Source organism: Onychostoma macrolepis, chromosome 14 (genome assembly GCF_012432095.1).
Source record: "Onychostoma macrolepis isolate SWU-2019 chromosome 14, ASM1243209v1, whole genome shotgun sequence".
NCBI classification, from domain to species: domain Eukaryota; kingdom Metazoa; phylum Chordata; class Actinopteri; order Cypriniformes; family Cyprinidae; genus Onychostoma; species Onychostoma macrolepis.
The window spans coordinates 24,629,368-24,657,311 of NC_081168.1; the positions used below are offsets into that span (position 1 = coordinate 24,629,368).

The 27,944-nt window shown below is 33.1% G+C and overlaps 1 protein-coding gene across 1 annotated transcript; it reads right to left on the reverse strand.

The window, feature by feature from the left end:
* Positions 1-2: 2 nt before the first annotated feature.
* On the reverse strand, positions 3-27,435 carry csf1ra (colony stimulating factor 1 receptor, a). The gene is made up of 21 exons (XM_058797273.1): positions 27,328-27,435; positions 22,457-22,738; positions 22,067-22,354; positions 20,726-20,862; positions 20,299-20,461; positions 19,961-20,162; positions 19,760-19,875; positions 18,740-18,851; positions 17,594-17,784; positions 17,416-17,507; positions 14,762-14,888; positions 14,415-14,519; positions 13,140-13,250; positions 12,807-12,960; positions 12,226-12,308; positions 9,581-9,693; positions 9,310-9,432; positions 8,804-8,915; positions 8,242-8,341; positions 5,409-5,517; positions 3-2,560 (listed from the first exon to the last, which is right to left on the reverse strand). The coding sequence occupies exons 1-21, from the start codon at positions 27,374-27,376 to the stop codon at positions 2,402-2,404; spliced, it is 2,928 nt and encodes a 975-aa protein (XP_058653256.1). The 5' UTR covers positions 27,377-27,435; the 3' UTR covers positions 3-2,401.
* Positions 27,436-27,944: the final 509 nt, after the last annotated feature.

Here is a 27,944-nt window from a genome sequence, read left to right on the forward strand (position 1 = left end):
CGTGACATTTCCATGGTTTATTAGTAGCTTTCAGTAGCAAGTTCTGTAGTAAAACTAAAATATACAGATGTGTAGATATCAAAGGTGCAAAACTCATTACGATAAGACTCATGGGAACTATTAACACACAGATAAACACTGAGAAAAGACGTCATTATAATGATCAAATCTCACATAATTGAACTTCAAACCATAAAACATTGTTACATAAGAATAATGATATAAGGATGTAATATAAACATATACACATGGCAGTTTGTGCTTTGAGAAGGAAAACATCAGGTTAATCACATTTTAAGCAACCTAACGTTACAATGGCAGTGTGTCTGATGCTTTATTTGAGAGTTCAGTCCAGACTGTTTTGTCAAAGATTCACCAATTTCAAACTGTTAATAAACTACAGAAAAAATGACATAGATTTTTTTTCTGTTTGAGAGTTGAATTAAAGTAAATGTGTGAAAATGAAATTAAAATGCAAAAGCAAAATGTGAAATTAAATTGCAACTAAAGTAAAAGTTAGAAAATGAAATTAAAAAGCAAAATGTCAAATTGCTAAATCAAATTGCAACTAAAGTTTTGAAAAATGTGAAATTAAATTGCAAAATTAAATTGCCACCAAATTAAACGTTTTAAAAGTGAAATTAAAATGCAAAATGTGAAATTAAATTGCAACCAAATTAAACGTTTGAAAATGAAATAAAAATGCAAAATGTCAAATCAAATTGCAACTAAAGTAAGTTTTGAAAAATGTGAAACTAAATTGCAAAATTAAATTGCAACCAAATTAAACGTTTGAAAATGAAATTAAAATTAAATCAAATTGCTGAATGTTCTAAGGTATGGCGTATACTGCTTCATTGACTACTTAATCACACATTAAGTTACTCTGAGCAACCTAAAGTTTAATTTAAGTTACTCTGGCAGTTCTGATGCTTCATTTGACGGTTAAGTTAAACAGTTAAGAAACTACAGAAAAAAAACAACAGATGTTCCTGTCTGAGAGTTTTACTCTTGTTTGAAAATAAAATGTGACATTCAGCTTACATTATTTCTGCTATCTAAACATTTCCTGCACATCAAAATAATCGAGTGTACATATGCATATGAAAATGCAATGAAACTGTCTACCTTTCATTTCACATTAAAGGAAAAGCAAATGGTTAGTTTCTCTTCCTGAAATGGTTTCTGCACCGTCAGTCATTGTTTTCCTCACTATTCCTAAGGCTTCAGTGGTAAATGAGAACGCATTTAACCTTTGACCCTCAGTTATCTGAAATAAGACAATGATCTGCCGAAACATTATTGCACCAACAGCATGTCAATATTTCACCCGTTGGAGACATGAATCTGTCCTCCAAACCTGCGCTGACCTCACACTATCACTCCAAATGACAGTAATCACTGCGGGAAGCAATAAAATACTGTGTTTGCCTACAAAGATTGACTAAGAACTAGAGCAGGGGACAGAAAGATTTCATATCCGTCCTCTGACCTGCACTGATTACCTTCAGCCGTGTGAAACTCAACCTGTGTTGGCATGACGGTTACAGGTGAGTTCAAAATAATTTGCAAAATGCATGCAGAATAAATTAAAATGGAAAAAAGAAATGAAATGCTAAATTCTAATGCGAAATGAATTAAAATGGAAAAAAATTAAATGCAATAATAATAACAATATTAATTAAAAAAAAAAAATTAAAATACCAAAAAAAAAAGCAAAATTTTAATGCAAAAAAAAAAAAAAACTGTAATAGCCAAATGTGCTGTTATAGCATACTGTTGCACTGACAATTTAAAAAAAAAAAGTAGGCTGTATATGCTGTATACACTTTATTTTTAACGTAAGAATGTGGCCATTTGTATCTTGAATAGGCGAGGCTACCGGTGTCATTCGCTTCTAGTTATTTTAGCTGCACAAAAAGAGTTTTGTGAGTCTGTGGTCATTTTCAGTGATTTTAAAGGAAGAAACATGACTGAATGATTTAGATCAAGTATAAAGTGGAAGTGGAACATGCAGCAGCTGCATTAAAAACGCTGAACAAGCTGCTTTCCAACCTTGGCAACAGAGAAGTCCCGTAACAAATAAAGACGCACGTTTACCAAAAAGGCACATCGGACGACAAACAAATCCGAGGTTTGGAGGTTTTGGACTTTGCTGAGAAGTGAAACCGGTTGGATTAAACACGCTTCAACTCTGCAGACGAGTTCAAGACTGTTTACGAGATTTCAAGCAAGCAGAGCTACAGTACAAAGGCAGAGCGTGTAAAATCACACACCGAGTGTGTCTGATGACAGGTCACATCTCTGTTCACATGCATGCATTTGTGGACGGATTGTGCGACTGCTGTTGTTGTTAAGACAGAAGATCCCGCTTTAGTTAGTTAGATGCTTAGTTAAGCCCTCAGCAGAACTGGTAGTTGTTGGGTTTCATGAGCGGCTGATCCTCTTCTTCCTGGTCACATGACGTCTCAAATGACTCCTCTTCATGCTTCACAGGGTCACATGACTCTAGTTGTTGGTCATCATGTGCATTGGACTGGACATTTTGGTACTGTGTCTCCTGTGGAAATAATTCATGAATATGACTCGTTCATTACTCACTCTGGACTGGACTGTGTTCAAAATAAAACATCTTAACACATACACACTTGAACTAATCCTGCAGTATGTACACGGTTTTTCTATATGCATGGAAGGAATATATGGATGACCAACTAGATTTTTCAAATAGTACAGCATGCACACTGTGATAGATACCGTATCCCACAATGCAGTGCACTTAAAGTGATATCAGTCTCAATTTTTAACATCTCATCTAATCATCTGACCAGACTGCAAAAAGTTGCCTGCCTTTTATTTCAATTCCATTTTATACAGAAAATTAGATAAAAATGTGTACTACAAAATGCAAAATTTCAAATTAAAATACAAAAATTAGAAAGCAAACTTAAAATGCACAATACAAAATTAGAATGCAAATTTAAATTGTAAATGCAAATTAGAATGCAAAATTAAATGCAAAATACAAAATTAGAATGTAAAATTAGAATGTAAATTTAAATTGTAAATACAATTTAGAATGCTAAATTAAAATGCAAATGCTAAATTATAATGCAAAAAAAATGTAATGCAAAATTAAATGCACAATACAAAATTAGAATGCAAATTTAAATTGTAAATGCAAATTAGAATGCTAAATTAAAATGCAAAATGCAAAATTATAATGCAGAAAAAAATTAAATGCAAAATTAAATGCAGAATGCTAAATTATAATGCAAAAAAAATTTAATGCAAAATTAAATGCAGAATGCAAAATTAAAATGTTAAATTAGACAAAATATTACATGCAAAATGTGTTAAGGTATGGCGTACTGGTTCACTGATTATGGTGTATCCACCTTATTTATTTATTTATTCATTTATTAAATAAGAGCAGCGTGGCCTTTTGTATCTTGGATGTGCGTGGCTTCCAGTGTCATTCACTTCCAGTTGTATAAAATCAGTCGGTTATGCTGCTTTGAATTACCATATTGTTTAACCCCTTAACTGTCACTCACAGTTTTGAACATAGACACTATAGTGCACTATTCAAACTTAAATTTTTATAATTCATGAATGAAAACATTTTGTAACATGATTTTGATGTACCATTTCCATGGTAATGCAATGTCTGATTTTAAAATGGGTTTCAAAGGATGAATTTTGAGATTTTAAGTTTTCAACTAATATATAATTTCTTATGATTTCTAAAGCATGATAGAGAAAAAGGCAAAAGAAGACTTTCTGTGACAAAGGTCAGAACTCCTATTATGATGTAGATTTTTCAGGTGCACTCTTGTCATAAATTAATCTATTACTTTTTCTATATGCATGGAAGGAATATATGGATGACCAACTAGATTTTTCAAATAGTACAGCATGCACACTGTGATAGATACCGTATCCCACAATGCAGTGCACTTAAAGTGATATCAGTCTCAATTTTTAACATCTCATCTAATCATCTGACCAGACTGCAAAAAGTTGCCTGCCTTTTATTTCAATTCCATTTTATACAGAAAATTAGATAAAAATGTGTACTACAAAATGCAAAATTTCAAATTAAAATACAAAAATTAGAAAGCAAACTTAAAATGCACAATACAAAATTAGAATGCAAATTTAAATTGTAAATGCAAATTAGAATGCAAAATTAAAAATGCAAAATACAAAATTAGAATGTAAAATTAGAATGTAAATTTAAATTGTAAATACAATTTAGAATGCTAAATTAAAATGCAAATGCTAAATTATAATGCAAAAAAAATGTAATGCAAAATTAAAATGCACAATACAAAATTAGAATGCAAATTTAAATTGTAAATGCAAATTAGAATGCTAAATTAAAATGCAAAATGCAAAATTATAATGCAGAAAAAAAAAATTAAATGCAAAATTAAAATGCAGAATGCTAAATTATAATGCAAAAAAAAATTTAATGCAAAATTAAAATGCAGAATGCAAAATTAAAAATGTTAAATTAGACAAAATATTACATGCAAAATGTGTTAAGGTATGGCGTACTGGTTCACTGATTATGGTGTATCCACCTTATTTATTTATTTATTCATTTATTAAATAAGAGCAGCGTGGCCTTTTGTATCTTGGATGTGCGTGGCTTCCAGTGTCATTCACTTCCAGTTGTATAAAATCAGTCGGTTATGCTGCTTTGAATTACCATATTGTTTAACCCCTTAACTGTCACTCACAGTTTTGAACATAGACACTATAGTGCACTATTCAAACTTAAATTTTTATAATTCATGAATGAAAACATTTTGTAACATGATTTTGATGTACCATTTCCATGGTAATGCAATGTCTGATTTTAAAATGGGTTTCAAAGGATGAATTTTGAGATTTTAAGTTTTCAACTAATATATAATTTCTTATGATTTCTAAAGCATGATAGAGAAAAAGGCAAAAGAAGACTTTCTGTGACAAAGGTCAGAACTCCTATTATGATGTAGATTTTTCAGGTGCACTCTTGTCATAAATTAATCTATTACTTTTCCTACATCATTTTTTAACAAAAAAAGTGGTAAAATACCTATTTAGGAGTCTTAGACCTTTCCAACGATATATAGTTTGTCATGATTAGATTAGGATTTAATTGTAAAATAGTGAAGTAAACGTAGGCGTCCCACAGGGTGGACGGTGACAGTTAAGAGGTTAATAACCAAAAAATATATATATACACATAATGGTTTGTTGCAAAATAGTTTACTGTCCTTTGTTATTCTTCTAGTTTTCTTTTCCTATAGCGGCTGATGAATCAGAAGTCGTGCATGTAACTGGAAATATCTTACTTCCACAGTGAAAAATAAGGTGGATACTGATAGATAGAGGAAATCTCATGAGTGATGTACCTGTTGATCTTCTGTGTCTCCCAGCATCCTCTCGATCAGCTGACTGATCTTACTGAATGTTGGTCTCTCAGCGGCTTCCAGGTTCCAGCACATCTTCATGATGGTGTACCTGAACACAACATCATGTGCTTTACTATCACAAAACCTCTCACTATCACTTAGGGATGCTCCGATCAGGATTTTTGCAGCCGATACCGAGTACTGATTTCTTGTCATGGTGATCGGCCGATGCAGATTCTGATGCTTCAAGCTTTATATAACATATGTAATAATGTTATAGAAATAATCACAAAAATTATAGATTACTTTCACTAAAACACAGCAGAAAACAACAATGCTGCAAATATAGTTATTTTTCTTTCTATTTCTATTTATCTATCTATAACCTATGACTCTGAGTATTCAAACCAGATTTCAGATTATGTATGTCCTCACACATTGACGTTATCAAATTGCGATCAGTACGTGAGATCGGCCGAATGTATGAGTACCGATCGAGTCATAAAATGTGATTATCGGCGATCGATCGGAGCATCCCTACTATCACTTTCAATGCAAAAACCAAAAAAATAAATAGGAATATATTGTATATGGAAAATGAAGCCTCTATTTTTAGTTGCTGCATTAAGATATAATGTTAAGCACATCTCATAAAGCATATTTATTACTTGACATAAACTGTAAAGTATAAGCGTATTGTATGGCATTTACTCTGATTTATTTTGATTAAATTACTATTTTGCTTTATTGTCATTAAAATCGATTATCCCTCTTAATGGTGCAAACAGAATTACTATAAACTAAAAACTAAAACTTTGAAAAAAATTTGAAATAAAATATAAAAATAAACTTTCCATTTCTCATTTTAATTTAGTTTAACTTGATGTACTAAAATAACATAAACTGAAATAAAAAATTAATAAAAACTACATAGACACTTACAACAAAAATGTCAAACTTTAAAATCAAAATGAAATCTGAAAACATAAATTAAAAACTCTTTCAAAATATTAATTAAAAACTACAATTTATCTCAGTGATACTAAAATAACACAGGAACAATTTTTTTTTTTTTTAACAAAATATAATTTCAGATTTTTTTTCTTAATATTTTGAGGTGAAATGAGGCCTGTTTCTCATAACAAGGGTCTTTGTAGTGAGTTGAGCGTAGCGTGACTAAACACTTGATTGCTGTTTTTGGTCACATTGTATTTTGCACACAGCTTTCCTGCAGCATGAACTGAAGCAATTAACACACTCGTCTAGTTTTGTTACAAAATAATTAAAATACTGTTATCACCAAGTTTCAGATCCACTCTTTATAGTTTTATTAGTTGTTTTAAAGCACTGAAGCACCTAATTGAGATGCTCAATGAAAAATTCTGCTTGGATTTTTTTTTAATAAACTGTAAAAGTCAGTATTTTTAAACCAACAGTGGAACAGCTGGGGCAAAATAGTGATGGTTTATGAATCTTTACTCTGTTACTCTCATGCAGAGATACTGAAGTTCAGTAAAGTCGCTGCGGAGAGAGAGATATGAGGAACATGAAATGTGTGGAAAATCAAGGCCTCGCCGTCAGATCATGTGTTTAACACGCAGAACTAAAGATCTGAGCAGAACAACTAAAAAAGCAGCAGAACAACTGGATTTGAATCAGAGCCGCATGGAAAATCAGTCAGCATCAGCCACTGTTGAGAACTCATTATCTCATGCTGTTTTTCATGCGTTTTATTTTTATATTTGTGTGATTTGTTTAGTGCCGAGTCTCTAGAAAGATTCATATGTGTCGTTCCATGATGAGAATAAAACTACACACTACACACATGATCAAAGATTTGGACAAACTAGACTACTGATATTTAAAAACCTGCTAAAATGCTTGAATTTAGTTTTAGAGACAAATACACTCTCAGAAATAAAGGTACAAAAGCTGTCACCTTTTCAAAAGGTACACTTTTGTACCTATTAGGTTCAAATATGTACACTTTAAGTACTAATATGTACCTTTAAGGTACCGAAATGGACCCTTTAGGTACAAACATGTGCCTTTTGAAAAGGTACCGCCCCAGTGACAGCTTTTGTACCTTTATTTCTGAGAGTGTATGAATGCCTTTGCCAATGGAGAACATTCTGGTTATGAATGCCTTTACAAATAATAATATTAATAATAATAATAAAAAAAAAAAAAAATTGAAATCAAATAAAATATTATACAAAAAATAAATTAAAAAACTGTAAGCTTATTTTACATTTAGTTGCCAAGGTAACATTTCTTATTTTCATTTAGTTTAACTGTTATACTAAAATAAATAAAACTAAATCTGAAATAAAAATTAATAAAATGCCATATAGACATTAAAAAAAGGATAAAAATAGATGACGGATAATTTTGACAAGCACAAAAAAATACTAACACTGAAATAATTAATAAAAAACTATATATAAATATTTTTAAAAAACCTGATAAAATTGACAAAAACAAAACAAAAAAATACTCAAAACAAACATTTCTAAAAACTATACACGTATGAAAAACATAAAAATGGAAAAAAACTAATTACTCAATGTTTAACTAAAATGAAAACAGATAAGGTGAAAACAATTAAAATATGAATACAATCTATAATAGAATCTCAGTGATACTAAAATAACACTACTGCAGTGAAGCAACATGAAGTGCTCTTCACCTCCTTCAAAAGTGTGTGATGAAGAGCATGAAGATAGTTGACATCATAACGTTTTACGCTTGCATTTGTGTTATTTCACAGTTTTGTTGACTCTGAATTGTGAAAGATTGATTATGTGTGTGTGATACTGTTTGCCTCACTCACATCTCCGGAGGTGCAAAGTCAGGTCTGGACATCTGATAGCCACATTTGATCATTTTATAAAACTTGGAGTCCACCAGTATGTTGGGATACGGGCTCTTACCTGCAGACACACACACATTTACTCCAATAAGAGAAAATCATGCATTTGTCACAGAGACTTCAAACCAGAACCCAGGGTTCAGTGAGACTGGAAATTATTTAATATTTCAATTCAAATAAAGGTTTTGCGCTCAGCAGAGAAACCACATTCCAAACCATACAAACTTCTTCTTGTCAGAAGTTTTGATTGTAAAGTGTGTTTATTACTTTTTAATGTTAAAAATCTGGGTACGATTGTGATGTTGTGAGTCAAATTAACCCCAGTTGGATTCAATGTAATTAAAAATAAATAAATAAAATCATAATTAAAAAATAAATAAATAAAGATTTTAAAAAGTTATCAAATAAAAAGTTAATATAAAATTAACATTAATACTTCTCACACATTCCAAAAAAAAGAAACATTTGATTTCTAAAAAGTTATTTAACAACTAATTTTTTGATATAAGGGTTTCAGTCTCACCCAATGAGAAAATCTCCCACAGCAGGATCCCATAAGACCAGACGTCACTCTGAACCGTATAAACACAGTCGAAAATACTCTCTGGAGCCATCCACTTCACTGGAAGACGCGCCTACACACACACACACACACACACACATTCTGTATATATTTCTCCAAATTAAACAAATTCTCTTCCCGCAACGTTAATAGAATTTCAAAGTTATCTACATTTTTTTAAATTTGCACAAAAACATTTTTACATCATTTTTGGAAAAAAAAAATTGAAATGTTTTTTAAATGTAACTACTTGTGTCAGAACATTCAGAGAAGTCAAAACCAACGTTCCCATAATGTTTACCAAGCAATAAAACTGAATTTTTCCTCAACGAATAACCAAGAAAATCTTTTTAAAAACATCAAACTGGATGTTTTGAACATTCAGAGAGCATAGTGGGAACGCTAGCCAAACGTGTTTTTGTCAGCTGGATCTCGCAGTGGAGTGTTTGTGACGTTTGTTCGCTTACGTTTCCTTTGACTACATAGTTGGAGTCATTCATGATGTCTCGCGCCAGACCGAAATCACAGATCTTGGCCACTCGGCTGTTGGTGAGGAGGACGTTTCTGGCCGCCACGTCTCTGTGGATGCACTGCCAAGAAAAACGACACCAATTTACTTTTGATCAGTTCTAGATTAAAAGAAGATGAGCTTTAAATATTGTTTGTGAATGTAACTTCCTCCAGATCTCACACAGATCTCATTGTTTTTGGTGAAGGCTGCTTATTTTAGGGACTCACATTTTTAGCGGCGAGGAAGTCGAGTCCCTGTGCCACCTGATAGGAGAATCTGAGTAAGTCGTCCATGTCCAGCGGCCACGAATCCTCAGCCTGCTCACAGTCCAAAGAAGAACCTGCAGCACAAGAGGAAGAACAGCTTTTATGGTGGTCTATTAAAGTTCTGTTATTTTAGCACCACTGAGATGCTAATATAGTTTTTATTAATATTTTGAATTAGTTGAATAAGTTATTTTTATATTTTCAGTTTTCATTTTAATTGTACTTTTTAATTGTAAATTTTTATTAGGTTTTTTTTTTTTATTATTAATTTTATTTCGGTTTTAGCTTTAGTTATTTCATACGACAGTGTTTTAGTGCCTTGTAAAAAGAATCTAAGATTACAAGAACATACGTTACATGCGCACAAATAATGGGATTATTTCCAATAATCAGAGTAAGGATTTAACTGCATTATAAGAGCAAAGCTCTTCACTCCCGTTCACATGCAATTTCCGTCACTCTTATTATTCGCTAAGAATTGTGGTTATTTTTTTACTGCCATTCACTGCACAGCACAAATAATGGACTCAGAAAGAGCAGGTGTGTTACTGGCCGCTGTTTTAATTTATTTACGTCTACTAAACACTTTTGTATGGTTGTATTCCATGGTTTTCGGGTGCCATAGAAATGTGATGGCAGTTCGTTTGTCTACGCTGCCGTGGCGTCCTACGCACCGTTTCTGGATGAGGGTAAGGAACAGACTCGGAGACTGGTGACGTGAAGGCTGTTCAGGGGGCCCAGAAATGCAATGCTTTATTCCTGACCATAGTTTCTAATTTGCGTATTACTGCAGGTGCATGTCACATCATTCATGTGCATCACGAGCACATGTGCACTTTGGTCACTGGCAATGTGATTAAAGTGTTAGTTCACCCAAAAGGGAAAATTAGCCTGCGTTTTACTCACCCTCGAGGCATCCTAGGTGTATATGACTTTCTTCTTTCAGACGAATCCAATCGGAGTTATATTAAAAATTGTCCTGGCTCTTCTAAGCTCTGTCATTGCAGTCGGCGGGTGTTTTTGTTCAACAGTCCAAAATACATTAAATAAAGCGCGTGTATCCATAATAAAACGTGTCTCACATGGCTCCCGGGAGGTAAATAAAGGCTGAATCCATGCGTTTATAAATTTCCATATTTCAAAACGTAATAAACACTTTTCTCTCACTATCTGTTGTTCGCGGAAGCCGTCCCGGCGGATGACGTAGGGCGTCTGCGTCACGCGCGCCTCTGAGATATGCTAGTCTCGCGAGTTTGTTTACAGGAGCAAAGGAAACAAAGTTTCCTTACTTTGGAACCAGTCTCCTCTTGGCTTATATCCAAATCCTCCGACATTTTTCTTTACATTTCTTTACAAATCCTCGTTTTGTGCTTCTAATTCATGACCGGCGTTTTGGTTTGTTCTCTCTCCGCGTTCGTCACTAATCACGCAACACCGACTTCCTATGTCATCCTGCTTCCGCGTATGACAGATACCGGAAGTGAGAGAAAAGTGTTTATTACGTTTGAAATATGGATATTTTTCTTTAAAAAACGTATGGATTCGCTACAGGAGGCCTTAATTTACTCCCCGGAGCCGTGTGAGACACGTTTTATTATGGATACGCGCTTTATTTAATGTGTTTTGGACTGTTGAACAAAAACACCCGCCGACTGCAATGATAGAGCTTAGAAGAGCCAGGACAATTTTTAATATAACTCCGACTGGATTCGTCTGAAAGAAGAAAGTCATATACACCTAGGATGCCTCGAGGGTGAGTAAAACACAGGCTAATTTTCATTTTTGGGTGAACTAAACCATTAAGTGTTTATGCCTGTATATTTTGATTAAATTTGGCATACACCACCTATGTTAATATGAATATGCTTGCTGCGATTATGAGCTTAATCGCATTATTTAGATCGAAGTATTGTGTTTACATGAGGTAAAGTTTAATCGCAATATTGTCACAAACTCATTAAAATCGCATTAAGAGGGTGCATGTAAATGCATTATTTTGAGAATAAAGTCAAAATTACGAGAATAAAGCCTTATATCTGATTAAACCTGTTACATTTTTGGAATAAAAGCAAAATTATGAGAATAAAATCAAAGTAATACGAGAAATAAAGTCTGTCTTGTTATAGGCCTACATGATTAAACTTGATATATTTTGGGAATAAAGTCAAAATTAAGAGAATAAAATCATAGCATTGTTTAATTACAGTATTAATATTTACTAATAGTCATAATTATGCAAATAAAGTCTAGCAATATGAGAATAAACTCTTATTCAATTCTTTTAATCTTTTTTTTTTTGTTTTTTTTTAATTACTAAGATGCTATCAATTTTAGTAAATCAAGTTGACCTTGTGAACTAGCTGAAATAAAATAAGTAAAAAAAATTTTATTTTATAATTTTATAGTTTATTTTATCTTTAGTAACATTTAAAAATAATAATAATTTTTAGTTAACTGTAATAACCCCCGCTTCTCAACTCTTTTCACTTCTGTAACGTAATATGTTTCTGAGCAAAATATGATATTCATATATTGCAGATTTGTAGCATTTTGTGGCGTGTGGTTATATGATGACGTGTGTCTGAAGGAAGTAGATTGTGACTCACTCTGAGCTGAGTTTGTAGGTCTGGATGAGGCTGGTCTCATGGCCAGATAATTATCAGAGCAAGTACTGGAAATCCCACTGTCACTGTCACCAGTAAAACAATCACAACAAACAAATAATAATAAAAACATGCACTTTCAATTAAACACAATCAAACACTTTTCTACTTTTGTCCATTTTAAGTTAAGTATACACTCAAAAGTCGTGGTTACATGTCCTGCTGTTTTGCGAATTTTTGCTGACGAAATCCAGTCATTTTATTATGAATCCATGTGATCAGGAATTTCTCATGAGGGTAAAAGATTTCTCCACACAGATCTGAATTTGCAAATTTGTTGCATTGATGAAGTGACGACTTTGTGAAATCAGTGCTTTTTACATTCATGACAATGGAAAATGGACATTCGCTGGACATTTCTTTCTACAAAGTTTCACCAAATTTCTGTGAATATGACCCGACCTTAAATGACAAAGACTCGTGAGTCTAAACAAGTCATTTTTGGGGTTTTCTTTTAATCTGCTGAAATATTCTGAGTTTTGAGTTTACAGTATATGTTTTTTTTAAATGTTTGTTAAACCGACCTTCTGAGAAACATTCGTTCAGTGTTGACGTTCTTATAATCCATCGCCGGATTGGGAATCGTAATGACGAAGTTCAAAAAGTTCTCAGCTTTGCTACGCAGGAAGTTCAGAAGATCACCATGACAACAGTATTCTGTGATCACCAGCACAGGACCTGGAAACAAGCCAGAAAAATGACCAAAACTGATCAACCTTTGCAGGAAAATCCAGCCATGACCAGTTTCTGATGCTTTTACATGGTTTCTAGCTGGTAGAAACTGGCTTAGATCTAAAAACCATCTATTAAAACCAGTCTGAGCTGGAGGATGGAATAAAACAATTGTATGGTCTTACCGCTGTGTGTACAGGCGCCCAGCAGGTTCACGATGTTCTTGTGCTGCCCGAGATGACTGAGGATCTTCAGCTCGGACATCAGAGCCTCTCGCTCGTCTGGATGAGCGCTGGCTGCTCCCAGCATGCAACACAACACAATTCACTCACTTACTGGCTTTGTAAATGACTTTTGTCAGAGAAAGATCAAAAGACCAATGTGACATTTTCAGTTTCTGATGCCGATTATATGAAGATGTTAACTGTATTTACTGGACTGATCTGAATAATGACACTATTGTACAGCTGAAATTAAATTTGTCTCATAACTGATGAATTTTGCAAGCTGTTATTTTCCTGTTTATTTCTTGGAAGCTGCTTTGACACAATCTGCATTGTATAAATTGCTATCCCAGCTAACAGGAAACATTTTTTAAGGTTGTGTAAATGTTAGTACTTGAAAATTCTTGAAATAATGTTTATGGAACATTTCTGATATTTGAGATGTTCTCATAATGTTTAGAGAAAACATTCTTAAAATAGAAAAAAAGGGTGTTTTAAATGATGAGAGAAAATTCTAATTAGTGCTGTCAAACAATTAATCACGATTAATCGCATCCAAAATAAAAGTTTTGTTTACATAATATATATGTGTGTACTGTGTAAAGTACAAAATATTAATTAATATTAATTAAAAATATTTATTATGTATATATAAATACACACAAGCATGTATATATTTAAGATAAATATTCTATGTTTATATATTAAATATATTTATATATAATATAAATTACATGAATATAAATATATACATTTAAATATTTTCAAAATATATACTGTATGTGTGTGTATTTATATATACATAATAAATATACACAGTACACACACATATATTATGTAAACAAAAACTTTAATTTGATGCGATTAATCGTGATTAATCGTTTGAAAGCGCAAATTCAAATGTAACATTCTTATAACATTTTTAAATTATAAAATAGAATGTTTCGTTAACATTCACATAGCCTAAAAGAAATGTTAAGTAAAAAAAAAAGAGGTTTTGAATGTTTAAAAAACATTATTGACATTTTCATTACTTAATATGAATGTTAGCAAAATGTTCTTAAAACATGGTTTTAGCTGAATATAAAAAAAATAGGTGTGAAAAATGCGAAATGTACATGGTGCTCCACAGTATTCCATTACCATAGTATTACCATAGTACATATCTATTAAAAACAAACAAACAAAAACTAAGGTAACACTAAAGTACTCTTTGTAATAGTCATGTATTCTGACCTTTCAGCATTTTGACAGCTACACGAGTGACGTGGTCCTCTTTGCCCAGGCCGTAGGCTGTGGCCTCCACCACCTTCCCAAAGGCTCCTGCTCCTAGAGTCTTTCCTGCACATACAACCACCAGAATCACTCCATCAGTGACTGCATTCCAAATGCACAGACTGCTTCTATGATGAAATTCCTGAAGTGCATAATCTTGTATTATTATTAAATATATTTTAAGGAACAAAACCAATCAATCTCAAAACAGAGTCAGTTAGTTCAGGTTAATGGTGTTAAATGAATTTTCATGATGTCCATGATTCAGAAATCTGTCATATGTGAGCGTGTGAAGCATCAGTACAAACCGAGCTTTAGTTTGTCTCGAGGAAACTCCCATTTCTCATTGTATGGCAGTTGTGTTGGGTCAATGAAGGTGTAGTTGTTTCCATTTGTGGCTTCAATGATTTTCCAGCGGATCTCATATCTGGGTTTCTACCCGAAAGACACAAACTAGAGTTCAGTCTGCTGTTGAAAGGATTTACACACATATATCAACACAATACTGCGGAGAAATTCACTGTGTGCAATCAACTGATTTGATATATTTAAAAGAACGCCATGTTCATGAGTTTATGGACATGTGTCGATAGAGTCAACAGGGATGGTATAATTTCATTTACTGGTCACACAGAACCTCACTCAAAAATGAAAACCCTATTAAACCCGATTAAAAAATACAGAAGCTGCTTTGAAGCTATGTGTATTGTGATTTAAATTTCACTTAAATCTCTGACTTGGGAAGCTGTAATGCAGGAGGAGTCAAATTAAGTGAAATTTGGTCTGTTCTTCATTTATCATGATCATTTATCTTCAGAAGACTTGCAATATGAAAGATATAATATACAGTAGAGCATGAGTCACATGAACTACTGTCAAGATACTAGTGTTAGAGCTTGACAGCCATTGACACTTTTTCTTTTCTTTTGAAAAGAGCTAAATACAAATTTACATTCAAAATATTTTTAAGTAAACTATTTTTAAATTAAATAAATTCTACTCTAAAAAATAAAAAGAAATTGTTTAAAGAAAACAAATAAAATTTACCCAAAAATGAAAAATCTGTGAATATTAAAAAAACAAAAGCTGTTTTCTGTAAAGCTGATTTGAAACAATGCATACTGTGATATACATATAAATTTGACTTGAGAAGAAGATGAGTACATGAGATTTGAGGAGGGCAGTGATGAACAGGAAGTCAAATTGTTTAATTTCAGTCTGTTCCACATTTATGATGATCATTTTTCTTCAGAAGACTTGGAATAAATATATACATATACACACACACACACATATATATATATATATATATATATATATATATAGCACATGAGTCATATGAACTACTGTTAGGACACTTGGTCATTTTTTATTTTCACCATTTATTTTCTTTTGAAAAGAGCTGTGATGGAGCAGGTTTCAGATTAAGTGACTCATATTCAGATGCTTTTTTAGATCATTTTTAAAACTTGACAGCCATTTTCTTTTCTTTTGAAAAGTGCAAAATACACATTTTGAGAATGCATGATAATGTGAAAATAATGTTTAAAAATTTAAAAACAACTAAAGAAAACTATTTAAAAACAATTCAGTCAGACTGCTGTGATCTGATCCTCTCAGTGCAGACAAACGGTGCTGAACCGCAGGAGCTTTCAAAGCTCCTCTACAGCTGTGATCAATGACTGCTCAATTAGTGCTTGTTTTCTCACTGGAGGAGCAGAAATCTCAATGAACCACAACACATAAATACTCTCTCTGCCTCTTCAGCACTTTTCAGCGTATAATAATAGCTTGGCTTTTGGGTGAACCCCCGCCCCAAATTGACCAAAATTTCCCAAAATTATTTTACAGAGAAATAAGAATGAAAATAAAGGAATTCAATTTCATAGCTAATGAGTTGAGCAGGAATAAGGAACTGAGATTTACACTCTTAAAAATAAAGGTTCCAAAAGGTTGTTATTGCGTGTGAGAACCATTTTTGTTTTTTTCACTTTAAAGGATCTTTTGTGGAATGCAAAGTTTCCATTAATGCTATACACTGTAAAAAAAAGTTGAGCCAACTTAAAATTTTAAGGTAACCAGCTTCAGCAGATTTTTGAGTTTTCTCAACTTGTCATTTTATTTTATTTTCATTTCAAGTCTATACAACAAAAATTTGAGAATCTCCCACAAAAATAAGTTGAGCAAACTCAAAAATCTGCTGAAGCTGGTTGCCTTAAAATTTTAAGTTGGCTCAACTTTTTTTTTTTTTTTTTTTTTTTTACAGTGTAGGTTCTTCATGGAACCATCAATGCCAATGAAGAACCTTTATTTATAAGAATGTAGAACCATTTTTGGTTTCTCAAAGAACCTTCCGGTGAACAATTCCTAAAAAAAAAAAAACATTTGTCTAAAGACATTTAAAAATCTCAAGAACGTTTTACCAGCAATGAGATTTTTCTTTACACTAAATCTAGAAATTTAAAATTTAGAAATAAAAGAACCTTTTAGATTTAGATGTTCTTCATGAAAGTGATGTGACATGTGGCCAAGTATGGTGACCCATACTCAAAATTTATGCTCTGCATTTAACCCATCCTAAGTGCACACACACAGAGCAGTGGGCAGCCATTTATGCTGCGGCGCCCAGGGAGCAGTTTTGACTCCCCCCACCTGCCAGCCCAAGACTCGAACTCGCAACCTTTGGATTACGAGTCTGACTCACCACAACTTCCCCACGACTTTTGGTTCCATTCTTAAAAGAACCATTTTTTTGGAACCATCTATATCAATAAAGAACCTTTATTTTTAAAAATGTAACTTGTCTGATGAATCTTCACAAAAAAAACAGCAACATGATTTAAATAATTAAACTGAATTTTGACATGTAGCTAGTGTGAAAAACAAGAAGTGCGGATTCATTTTAATGAGGTTTTGGCTGATCAAGCAGATTTGAGTTCGGAAGCAGCTGTGATCATCTCACCTGTTTGTACTTGTAGATCATGAAGATGAGCAGCAGCGCTAGAACCACCATCGCGACTATAGATCCACACATAGCGCTGGTGAAGAGCTGATCTGAGACAAAAACACACTTACATGATCAATACACCAGGGAGATCAGCTTGTATTTTTGAAAAGAACCGTCTGAAGCATTTGTTTACCAGAGACGTCCATGGCGAAGGTGTCGCTGCCTTGTCCCACCAGATTGAAGGCCACGCACACCACGGTCATCCTCTGGTTGGACGGTCCCACGGTCAGGACGCTCTCCACACCCACCGACCCGTACGGATCCTTATGAAACGCCAGCGTCTGCGTCTGGATGGGCTGAAGACCCGTGGAGTTTTCTGGACAGCTGGTGAACACATAAAATACAACAATAAATCAAATGCAACACTAATAATCAAATACAACTCAACAATAATCAAAGCTGCTCCTGCTGAAAGAGTCATTTTAGACAATCTAGAATCTGCACTAATTACACTGTTCTGCTTTATATCTGCCAAACAAATCCAATATTTGTGAGATGCTGATTCCAAAAACTGTGTCTGTTCAAAAAATGTTCAATTCTCAGCTCATTTCCACATGTATAACATGATTTTGTGCTTAATCGCCCAGACAGAAGAAAATGCAAACTGCTGCATCTGTGGGTGTGTTTCCCGCGTCCAAACAGCCAGAGATTTTGTGAAAGCTGATTTTGTAAAGTGTAAAGTACATTAAATGGAGCATTTGAACATATGTTTGACTCCTTTGCAGATTATACATTCAATATTTGCAGATTATAAATGTTTAAATCATTTAAATGACACATTTTAAATAATTACTTTTGTTACTAAAGCCAACACTTTTTGACATTTGACAGCTTTTATTTTGTTAAGCTGATACTCTTGTAAAGTGATTTTAAATCACAATAACTTTTATTTTCCTGGTTATAAGTTAAGTGTTGCATAGCATTTCTTTTCTTTTTTTTTTTTTTTCTTTTTTTTGTCTGGTTAAAATGTCTAATCTTCCCAAAAAATAATAAGTCTGAATGATTCATTCTTTAAAATAGGGTAAAAAAGGTTAAAGGGTCTTTAAAGAGGAAATAAAGATGCATCTGATTACAGAAGTGAAACTGATTACATTTCTGAGTTTCTCACTGAAAAATCTATAGAGAATGACCTGAGGAATTGACCAGATGGTGAAAAGTGTCTCATTCACAATAAAAGCAAAAGAAAATGTGTATTTCAAAAGTAAACTGGGTTTTGATTTTAAAGTCATGTTGATTTTGAGCTCATTGCAGGCTGTCAGTGTCAGATATAATGACGTACGTGGTTCTGATTCCTGTGCACTGGTACCAGAGGATGCTGGGAGCCGGATATCCGTAAGACCTGCATGACAGAGTGGTGACGTTCTCCCATCTCACCGTCGCTACAGGTTTCGCTGTGAAACAGAATCAGCTTTAATGTTTCAGAAGGAAATGTTACTTGATTTCTTTACAGGTTCTGGGTTCAGAAAATTTAGCTCTATCAGCAGCATTGATTTTCTCAAACTTTTTCGTTCCTCAATTTTTTTTTTTTTTTTTTGTGTTGCAGTTAGAGTAATGAACTTGCAATAGAAGCAAACAGGCTCAAATATACAAGAAACTGAAAATACAAACACAAACGTGTGTTAACCTTGTCTGTGCAAAGTTATATAAAATATATTAACTCCTATTATGAACTTCATTTTCCATGTTTATTTACCATGTGTTTTAAATGTATGGACAGAAGAACAAGGTTAAAAAAGACAAATTTAGAGAACATTTTTATAGAATAATTGGTAACAGTTTACAAAAAGTTTTATTAACATTAACAATTAGCAATACATTGATTGAATACAGTTTAACTTTTCTTTACATTCACCTGGAACGTTAGGAATATAAAAAACATAAGTAAATAAATAAATATAAAATAAACAAACATACTGATAAAAATACATACAATTAAAAATGATAAACGTGTGATCTGAAGTTCACTAAATAATATTAACAGAAACAAGTTTTAATGTTTAATGTAAATTTGATGTAAATATGAATGATTTTAAAGGTTACTTTAACCTCTGTTTTTTACAACTGAAGTGCCTGAGTGTGCTGTTGGTAAAGCTTAACTTAATATTTAAATTGGAACATGTAAAAATAAAAAATAATTATAAATAAATTAAATACATAAATTATTAAATTATTAAATTTATTACAATTTAAAAATAAACAAAACTATAATATATAAATAAATATAAAAACGTACCAAATAAATGTAAAACTAAATAAATATAAAAATATAATTTTTGGAATAATTTGCAACTGTACTTACTGTACATTTTAATATCAAAAGAAATGGAGGCATTTTTCATGCTGCTCCTGACGTAGAGTGTGTAGTGGCCGGTTTCCTGGAAGTTCAGTCTCTTGAGGAACAACAGCGCCTCGTACCTATAGAGTCACAACCCTCACAGTGACCTCAACATATCCCGTAATAAAACATTCGCATTGGGCTTACAGCGCGTTTTAGACTGACCTGTCGTTATAGTTGTAAAACCTGTTCTCTGGGAGCGAGGCATTGTGGGATGTTGGAGTCACCCACTGGTGTGAGATCAGCGGTGGATACGCTTCGATCAAAACCCTGAGATCCACATCTTCGCCTTCGCTCACCTCGATGGACAGACCGCGGTGAGTGAGTTTAGACGAGAGCATCGGGGAGAGTCGAATGTACGGCTCGTCTGTCCCAAATCAAAGTGTTTTAATAGTGTTAATGGAAATGAACTACAATTAATAATAAATCAAATGTATTTACAGTAAATGAATGAATATTTTATTCATTTATCATTAACAGTGTGATTGCTCTCCGTTTCTCACCCACGACCATCAGTTGTGTGGTGGAGCTGTTTGCTCCGGCCTCGTTCTGACCCGTACAGGTGATGTTACCCGAATCAGACAGCTGAACAGCCGGTATGATCAGGATGCTCTCGATGGCCAAACGGTCCCCTTCCATCGTCGATTTCTCTTCTGCTCGGGGCAGCTGGGAATGAACCAAGAAAAACTAGTCTCTTCTGCTCAACAAGGCTGCATTTATTTGATGAAAAATACAGTAAAAATTTTAATATTGTGGATATATTAGAAAATGTAATTTATTCCTGTGATCAAAGCTGAATTTTCAGCATCATTACTCCAGTCTTCAGTGTCACATGATCCTTCGAAATCATTCTAATATGCTGACTTGCTGCTCAGGAAACATTTCTGATTATTATCAGTGATGCTGTGTCATGATTTGATGCAGTCGTACCGTTGTAGAGGAGTGCGTCCATGTGACGTTGTAGTAAAAGTTGGGGTTGTTTGTGGTGCAGCTGATCTGAAATCTCTCTCCCACCAGTTTGACATGCTCGCTTCTCTTCAGAAACACATACGGTGGGAAACGTAATCCTGAATAAAAAAGTATAGAGGAGTTATTAAATTAGTAGCTTTTATTAACTTAAATATCTTGATACAGTTTTGATGTAGCGAATGTTGTGCATCAAACCAAATCCCTTTGACCTGAAATAATTACTTGTGTGTGTGTGTGTATATATATATATATATATATTTACTTAGTATTAAAGGTAGGCTACATTTAATATTTATATTGATTAATTAATTGTATTATATATGGATATATGTATTTAATAAATATTTGATATATAAAATATTCATTAAATATTTAATATTTACATAAGTCCCGTAAGATTTTAAGTTAATATTTCAATAACACATTCGTATGTTCATGGTTCTTTGATGTTGGTTGATCTCAGGCAGGTGAAAAAAATTAAAAATATTTAATTGTTTTAAGTAAGGGTTTAATTTAAATTTGTTTTTATGTTAAAATTATTTATTTATTCATTATACAATTTCATTGATTATTAGTTTTTCATCAAAACCCTGCTGTCCATTTTTCATTTGGCATAAAAATAAATGAACCTTTTTGAATTCTAAAATGTTTCAATTTATTCTTATTCTTAAAATCTGGAGTTTTTGTCATTTGATTACATAATAGAGTTATTAAATGAGTAGCTTTTATTAACTTCAATATCTTGTTATAGTTTTGATGAAGTGAATCTTGTACATCAGGGATTCACAAACATTTTTGTCAGCCAAATCCCTCTGACCTTAAATACTTGTATATTTTATTATAATATTACATGTAATATATATTTAATAAATAAACATATAAATATAGTTAATATTTATATATTAATATTTATATTTAACTACTGTACCTAAAATTATTAAGAGATTTTAAATTAATATTTCAATAATTAAACAACATATGGTTTACATAATTCACTGATGTCTTATTTATTTTATTTTTGTCTCATTTTGGTTATTTATTTCAATTAGAATGATTTATTTTAGTTATTATTTAAAAAAAATTTTTTTTTTTGACATTTTAGCTTTCATCAACTCCAGTTTGGCAAACCCTGTTGTACATTATTCTTTCAGCAACATAATAAACTGGAACATTTTGAAAATTTTGTGATTTCAACTGTTTGAAATTCGACAATGTTTGTCTTTGTGAAATCACAAAATTCTAAAATGTTTCTTTTATTCTTTGACTCATACAAAAGCACACTTGGGTTTCAATGAAACTCACGTTGAATGACGTTTATCGAGAATATCTTCGACACTTTCTCAACCCCTCTGATTCTAGCGCTGCAAACGTAGTCGGCGTTAAATCCAGGCTGAACGTTGCGAATCAGGACACCCTTTTTGGGGTCAAAGGTCACGTTCATTCCGTAGGGCACCGCTGAGCCGTTATCCATGCGGAAGGTGAAGTCCGTGGCGTCGGGGTCGGTCAGAAGACACGGGAGCGTCAGATTTTCACCTTCTTTCCGCACATAACGCAGAGACGTACTCGGCGAGACGAAGAGAATTCGGGGATCTGCAACCAACACAGATCAACTTCTTCAAGATCTTGTTTCTGCATTTCTAAAGCATGTTTAGTTCAGAAGCAGAAATGAAAGCATTGAAAGTGTTCACTCACCTCTAACAAACACATGAACCGAAGATGACTCGTTTGAATCATTTCTGTTCATATAGACGCACTTGTATGTTCCTGTAAATTCCACCGTGGCTTTTTCCACACGGAAACTCCGGACGTTTCCAACCTCCTTGGAGATTAAACGCTTGTGTTTGGCCAGTCGGGGAAGCCATGTAACCGGGCCGTCACCTTCACAGATCAGATGAAGAAGAGAACCAGAGTCAAGAATCATGTCCGTATCGACCGGAGCTCCAGAGTTCAGTCTGATCCGCGGCTCAGACCAACCTGCCAATCAAAACACAGACGGGAAGATTAAAGCCTGACATATGAAATAATAGTCAGAAAAATGAATTTGAAATGGAACAGCCATTTGTACCATATGTGATCCATTAGGCTTTTATGACTCGTATAGTCTGATATAGTGAGAATATGGAGGAAAAAACTGCTCATTTTATTCAGAGGCTCAAACTGAGCAAAAATGCTGCTATTTTTATGGACAATTAAATTCTGATTGTGATTTAAATCAATGAGTATAGCAGTATACAGTACAGCAGATGCTTACAGAAAATGATGTAAATATCAGTCATCACTCTATATCTCCAATAATATGTCTTAGTAAGATGATATTTAAATGCATAGTTTGATCAAAACATATAATGCAATGCAATATAATGACAATTATTTGATTTGATTCTCTGATTTTTACTGTACAATTAAACTAAAAGCACGGTTTTGAACGTGTTAGAGGCCTTAGAATCTGGTGTTTCAAATATGATACAGTAGGGTTAATAATAAGTTAATAATCCATATTATAAGAGAAAACAAGATATAAATGCAGTAAAAATAGATGAAAATGAGAATTTATCTCATCGTTTTGCAACAATGTATGTTTTGTGACTCAAAATAATGACATTTTGAACACTTTCTTGACCTCTCATCACCACAGACATCCATAAATTTCAGAAGTTTCACCAATAGATTACTGAAACTCTTCACAGATCCACCTCTATCTGACAAACCACATCAAACACTACAGTTTCCTGTTCTCAGTTGCATTTCAACATAAGTCATTAATTGATCTGAATATTGACACTATTGTTTTCTGTAGAGCTCAGAGACATTTCATAATCGCTGAATTTTGCAACACTGTTATTTTCCTGTGTTTTTCTGTGAAGCTGCCTTTAAATAATCTGTATTATAAAAGTGCTGTAAATAAAGTTGAATTGACTTGAATTCAGCACATGAGCTGTTTGAAACTCTAGTGTACTGCATACTGCATATTGAATACTATTTTAAATCATATGTGAAACAGTACAGAAATAGCTTGAAGAAGTATTATATTCTGTATATTTAACCTAGATTTACCTGCAGTAAAACTACAAACCATTCACTGTAATAGTGTGTGCTTCCCTTGTTTTTTTTTACACAAAATCTGACCACCTATATCTTGGTTTACAAAGTTCTCTTTCAGATTTGTCAGAAATGAATATTTTCTTAAAATGTCCTCACCCTCAGGCCATCCATGACGTAAATGAGTTTGTTTCTTCATCAGAACAGATTTGGAGAAATTTAGCATTACACTGCATGCTCACCAATGGATCCACTGGAGTGAATGGGTGCCGTCAGAATGAGAGTCCAAACAGCTGATAAAAACATCACAATAACCCACACCATTCCAGTACATCCATTAAAGTCTTGTAACATGAAAAGCTGCATGTTTGTAAGAAACAAATCCATCAGGATGTTTTTAACTTCGAACTGTTGCCAAAATATGAGTCCTTATTCCATGATATTGCTTTCTAAAAAAGTCTTCTTGTCTGAATCAGGAGCGAAATTACATGCAAAAACAATCTAAAACAGTATATTTGGGTGGATTATGATGTGAGAGGACAAACGGGGATGGACTTTTTCACTGCAGGAAGCATTGTTATGAATTATGGAGTCATATTTTAGCCAGACGCTTAAAATGTTTAAAATGTCTTGATTATGGATTTATTAAAAACTTGCAGCTTTTCGCTTCGCAGGTCATTAATTGATTAACTGGAGTCTTGTGGATTACTTTGATGTTTTTATCAGCTGTTTGGACTCTCATTCTGACGGCACCCATTCACTGCAGACAATCCATTGGTGAGCATGCAATGTAATGCTACATTTCTCCAAATCGGTTTTCATGACTTGTCCACATCTTAGATGGCCTGAGGGTGAGGACATTTTCAGAAAATGTTCATTTTTGGGTGAACTATTCACTTAAAACCAAAACACACAGCATCATTCTGGCTCTCTTTACAGCAGATCTCATGCAACGTGTGGGTTTCATCTCAGTGTAACACCAATAAGAAAAGGTTGAATGTGAATGTGCTGTTCTGAAGGGTGGAGTGATGAGAAGAGAAATGAAAGCTGTGTGCGCATGTGTGTGTGTGTGTACTGGTATATATGGTTTATGAGGACATAAATGTGTAATAACATGGGTACTACAACGTAAACATGGTTTATGAGGACACTTCCTGTGTCCCCGTAAAACAAAAGGCTTAAAAAAACATGCAAAATGGTGTTTTATGAAATTCAAAAATTGCCAGTAGTTTCCTGTAAGGGGTAGGGTTAGGTGTAGGGTTGGTGTAGGGCAATAGCACATACAGTTTGTACAGTATAAAAACCATTACGCCTGTGGGATGTCCCCACTTTTCACAAAAACAAACATATGTGTGTGTGTGTGCGTGCGTGCATGTGCATATGTGTGGTGAGAGAGCATGTGGAGTCAGTGATCTGCATTGCATCAGCTCAAACAACCCGATCCTCCTCTCACTTCTGTTTTCCTGTCTGAAGCACAAACTGGAATCAAGACTTTTTTCTCCATCATATTCAAACTCTTTTCAACAAGCTATACTGACAATTTAACATCAATTAACTAATTTACCATCTACAAAATTCCCCGAAACCAGTTGAGCAGACTGTAAAAAACAAATTTTAGCAGAAAATTTCAGACGGCACTTAAAGGTTTTGCATCTGAACTCTTCATTTGTCTTGTTTTCTAGTGCAAATATCTAAGATCCATTTACTTGACATGCAAAATGACACAGAATTAGAAGTTTGTTTATTACTAAAGCAAGAATAAATATCTGCCAACAGGGTCAGAAAAATGAACTTAATTTAAATGGAAAACAAGTACTGACTTCATTGGCAGATATCTATTCTTGTTTAATCAATTATAAAAAAATATATATATATTATTTTTATTTTTTTACATTTTATTTAAAAAAAAGGGTTAAAGTCATTTTGCATCTCAAGTAAATGTATCTTGATTTAAGGCTGTTTAGATATTTGTACTGGAAAACAAGACGGAAATATTGAGAAACGACAATGTTATTGTAATTTTTAATCATATTTCTCTGTTTTTCCGAATAAGAATATTTAGAGAACTCACACTGTGCTCGCAGACATCTAACAAGTTGCATTAAAAATAATAAAACTCATAAAAAGTCCCAAATTGAGTATAACTGGACTTCAACAGTGAAGTGAATCCAAACCCAACAGTGCTGCACACATGATAACTGACTGAACTCTACTCAGATCTCTAGAGTTTTCAGCAATACCACTCATAAATGCAAAAGGTTATTGAACAATAATTCAACATTAATATCAGCATCATATTATCACTGTACAGTTCAATATCTGAACTTTTGGTACAAAAATCAGCATGTCAATTCTGCCTCTGAACCCAGATGTTCAGAAACATCAAGAAACTGCAGAGATGCAGACAAGAACCAAATCAAGAACCGTTTCACATTCATATAAAAACAAGCAAAAAGTACACTTGATTCTTCATGTGGCAGCAAACATTTTGGAAAAGAAATTTGTCTTTTTATAGTTTTGAAGATTTAATGGAGAGTTACATCTCATTTTAGTATCAAATCTGTATCAAAACATTATATACAGTAGATGTTGTTTGTGGAACGTTTTGGTCTAATGTTACTACTTGTTTCAGAATTTTCAGAGAACTTTTAAAAGCAAAATTCGCAAAAATAGAATAATAAAAAAAAAGAAAAAAACACTTAAGTTCATTTAACATTCATAAAATACCGTTTTTATAACTTAATGTGAACATTAGAAAAATGGAACGTATGGAACATATATTGGAACAGAATTTGGAACATTGTTTTGAAATGTTTTTAAAACATTAAAATGTCCAATTGTCCTGTCGTAATTATAACGTTATTTAAAGGTTACAAAAACGTTTCCCACAATGTTCTACTCATTTTATTTTTATCCAAAAATAACATTACTCAAACATTATTTTGAATGTTCTGAGAACGTTAAAATGTTCATGATAACAACATTACATAAAGGTTACGTTCTAATAAAATATAACATTATATTGTACTTATAATGTTATTTAAAGGTTACAAAACAGTTCTTAGAATTTTCATCAAGTAAAAATAACATCATGAGAATGTTCCAGAATGTTGTTCTAAGAACGTTTTCTCTCAGTGTAATGAGAATGTATATCAAATATTAATTAAGCCATAAGAAAGTTCCATAAACTGCTTTAATAATGTTGTCCTAACATTTATAAAACAATAGTGAACGTTGTGAGAATGTTCCCTGTTAGCTGGGATCACGTAAAATGAATGTGAAGAGCAGCTCAGATCATCTGGTGAGAAATGTTTGAGCACTGATTTTTGAACGCAGACTTTGTATCTCTGTAAATCTGAGCGCAATTTGAGACATTTTTTGAGATTCTTCTGATACTCCAGAGGAGACACATGTAGGACTTCAGCGATGGTCTCCATTTGCTTTCTAAGAGAAATAACTGAGAGGTGAGCTAGATCTCCTCTGTATTTTTGGTCTTACAGTAAGGTGAACGCTGATTTTCTTACCCCGAGCTTGAGCGAAAAGCATTCCACAGACGAACAGGAGCGCAAACATCTCTGAACGGCTCCTGTTCAATAGTTCATCAGTCTTCAGCGTCTCAGAGGAAATAAGGACTGATCCTTTGGTCCTTTAACACAGACTTCTCATTTCTGTCTGACAGGATATGACAGCAGCAGCAAATCAGCTGACTGAGCAAAAAACCTAGAAACAACATCAAAAATAAACATTTTGTGAAGTCTAAAAATCATGTAGATCAAAATTCAGCGAATTTGTTGTGTGTTTTACAGTTCAAATATCAAAACATTCTTAAATCAAGATACATTAAGTGGAGAATCTAAAGATGGCAATTTTTAAATCTTGTTTTCAGAAAAATTATTTGCATTTAAAAAAAAATAAAAAAAATGGGGTCAGAAAAATCAACAATATTATTTTTCTAAACTCATTGATATAAATAAATATTTTTTCTTGTCTTAAGCATAAGCTCACTGATCATTTTCATAAGAAAACAAGACTTAATATTGTATATTGTTGTGCATCTCAAGTAAATGTATCTTGATTTTTAGATATTTGTACTGGAAAAGGCAAAAATACCAAGTGAGAAAATCGTGTTTTTTAAGTTTTA

Coding starts and splice junctions, on each gene's coding strand:
- csf1ra (XM_058797273.1), bottom strand. CDS start 27,376: ATGTTTGCGCTCCTGTTCGTCTGTGGAATGCTTTTCGCTCAAGCTCGG. Junction 20,863..22,066: donor CTCGATAAACGTCATTCAAC/GTGAGTTTCATT, acceptor TTTTTTATTCAG/GATTACGTTTCCCACCGTAT. Junction 8,342..8,803: donor GTGGGAGATTTTCTCATTGG/GTGAGACTGAAA, acceptor GTGTGTCTGCAG/GTAAGAGCCCGTATCCCAAC.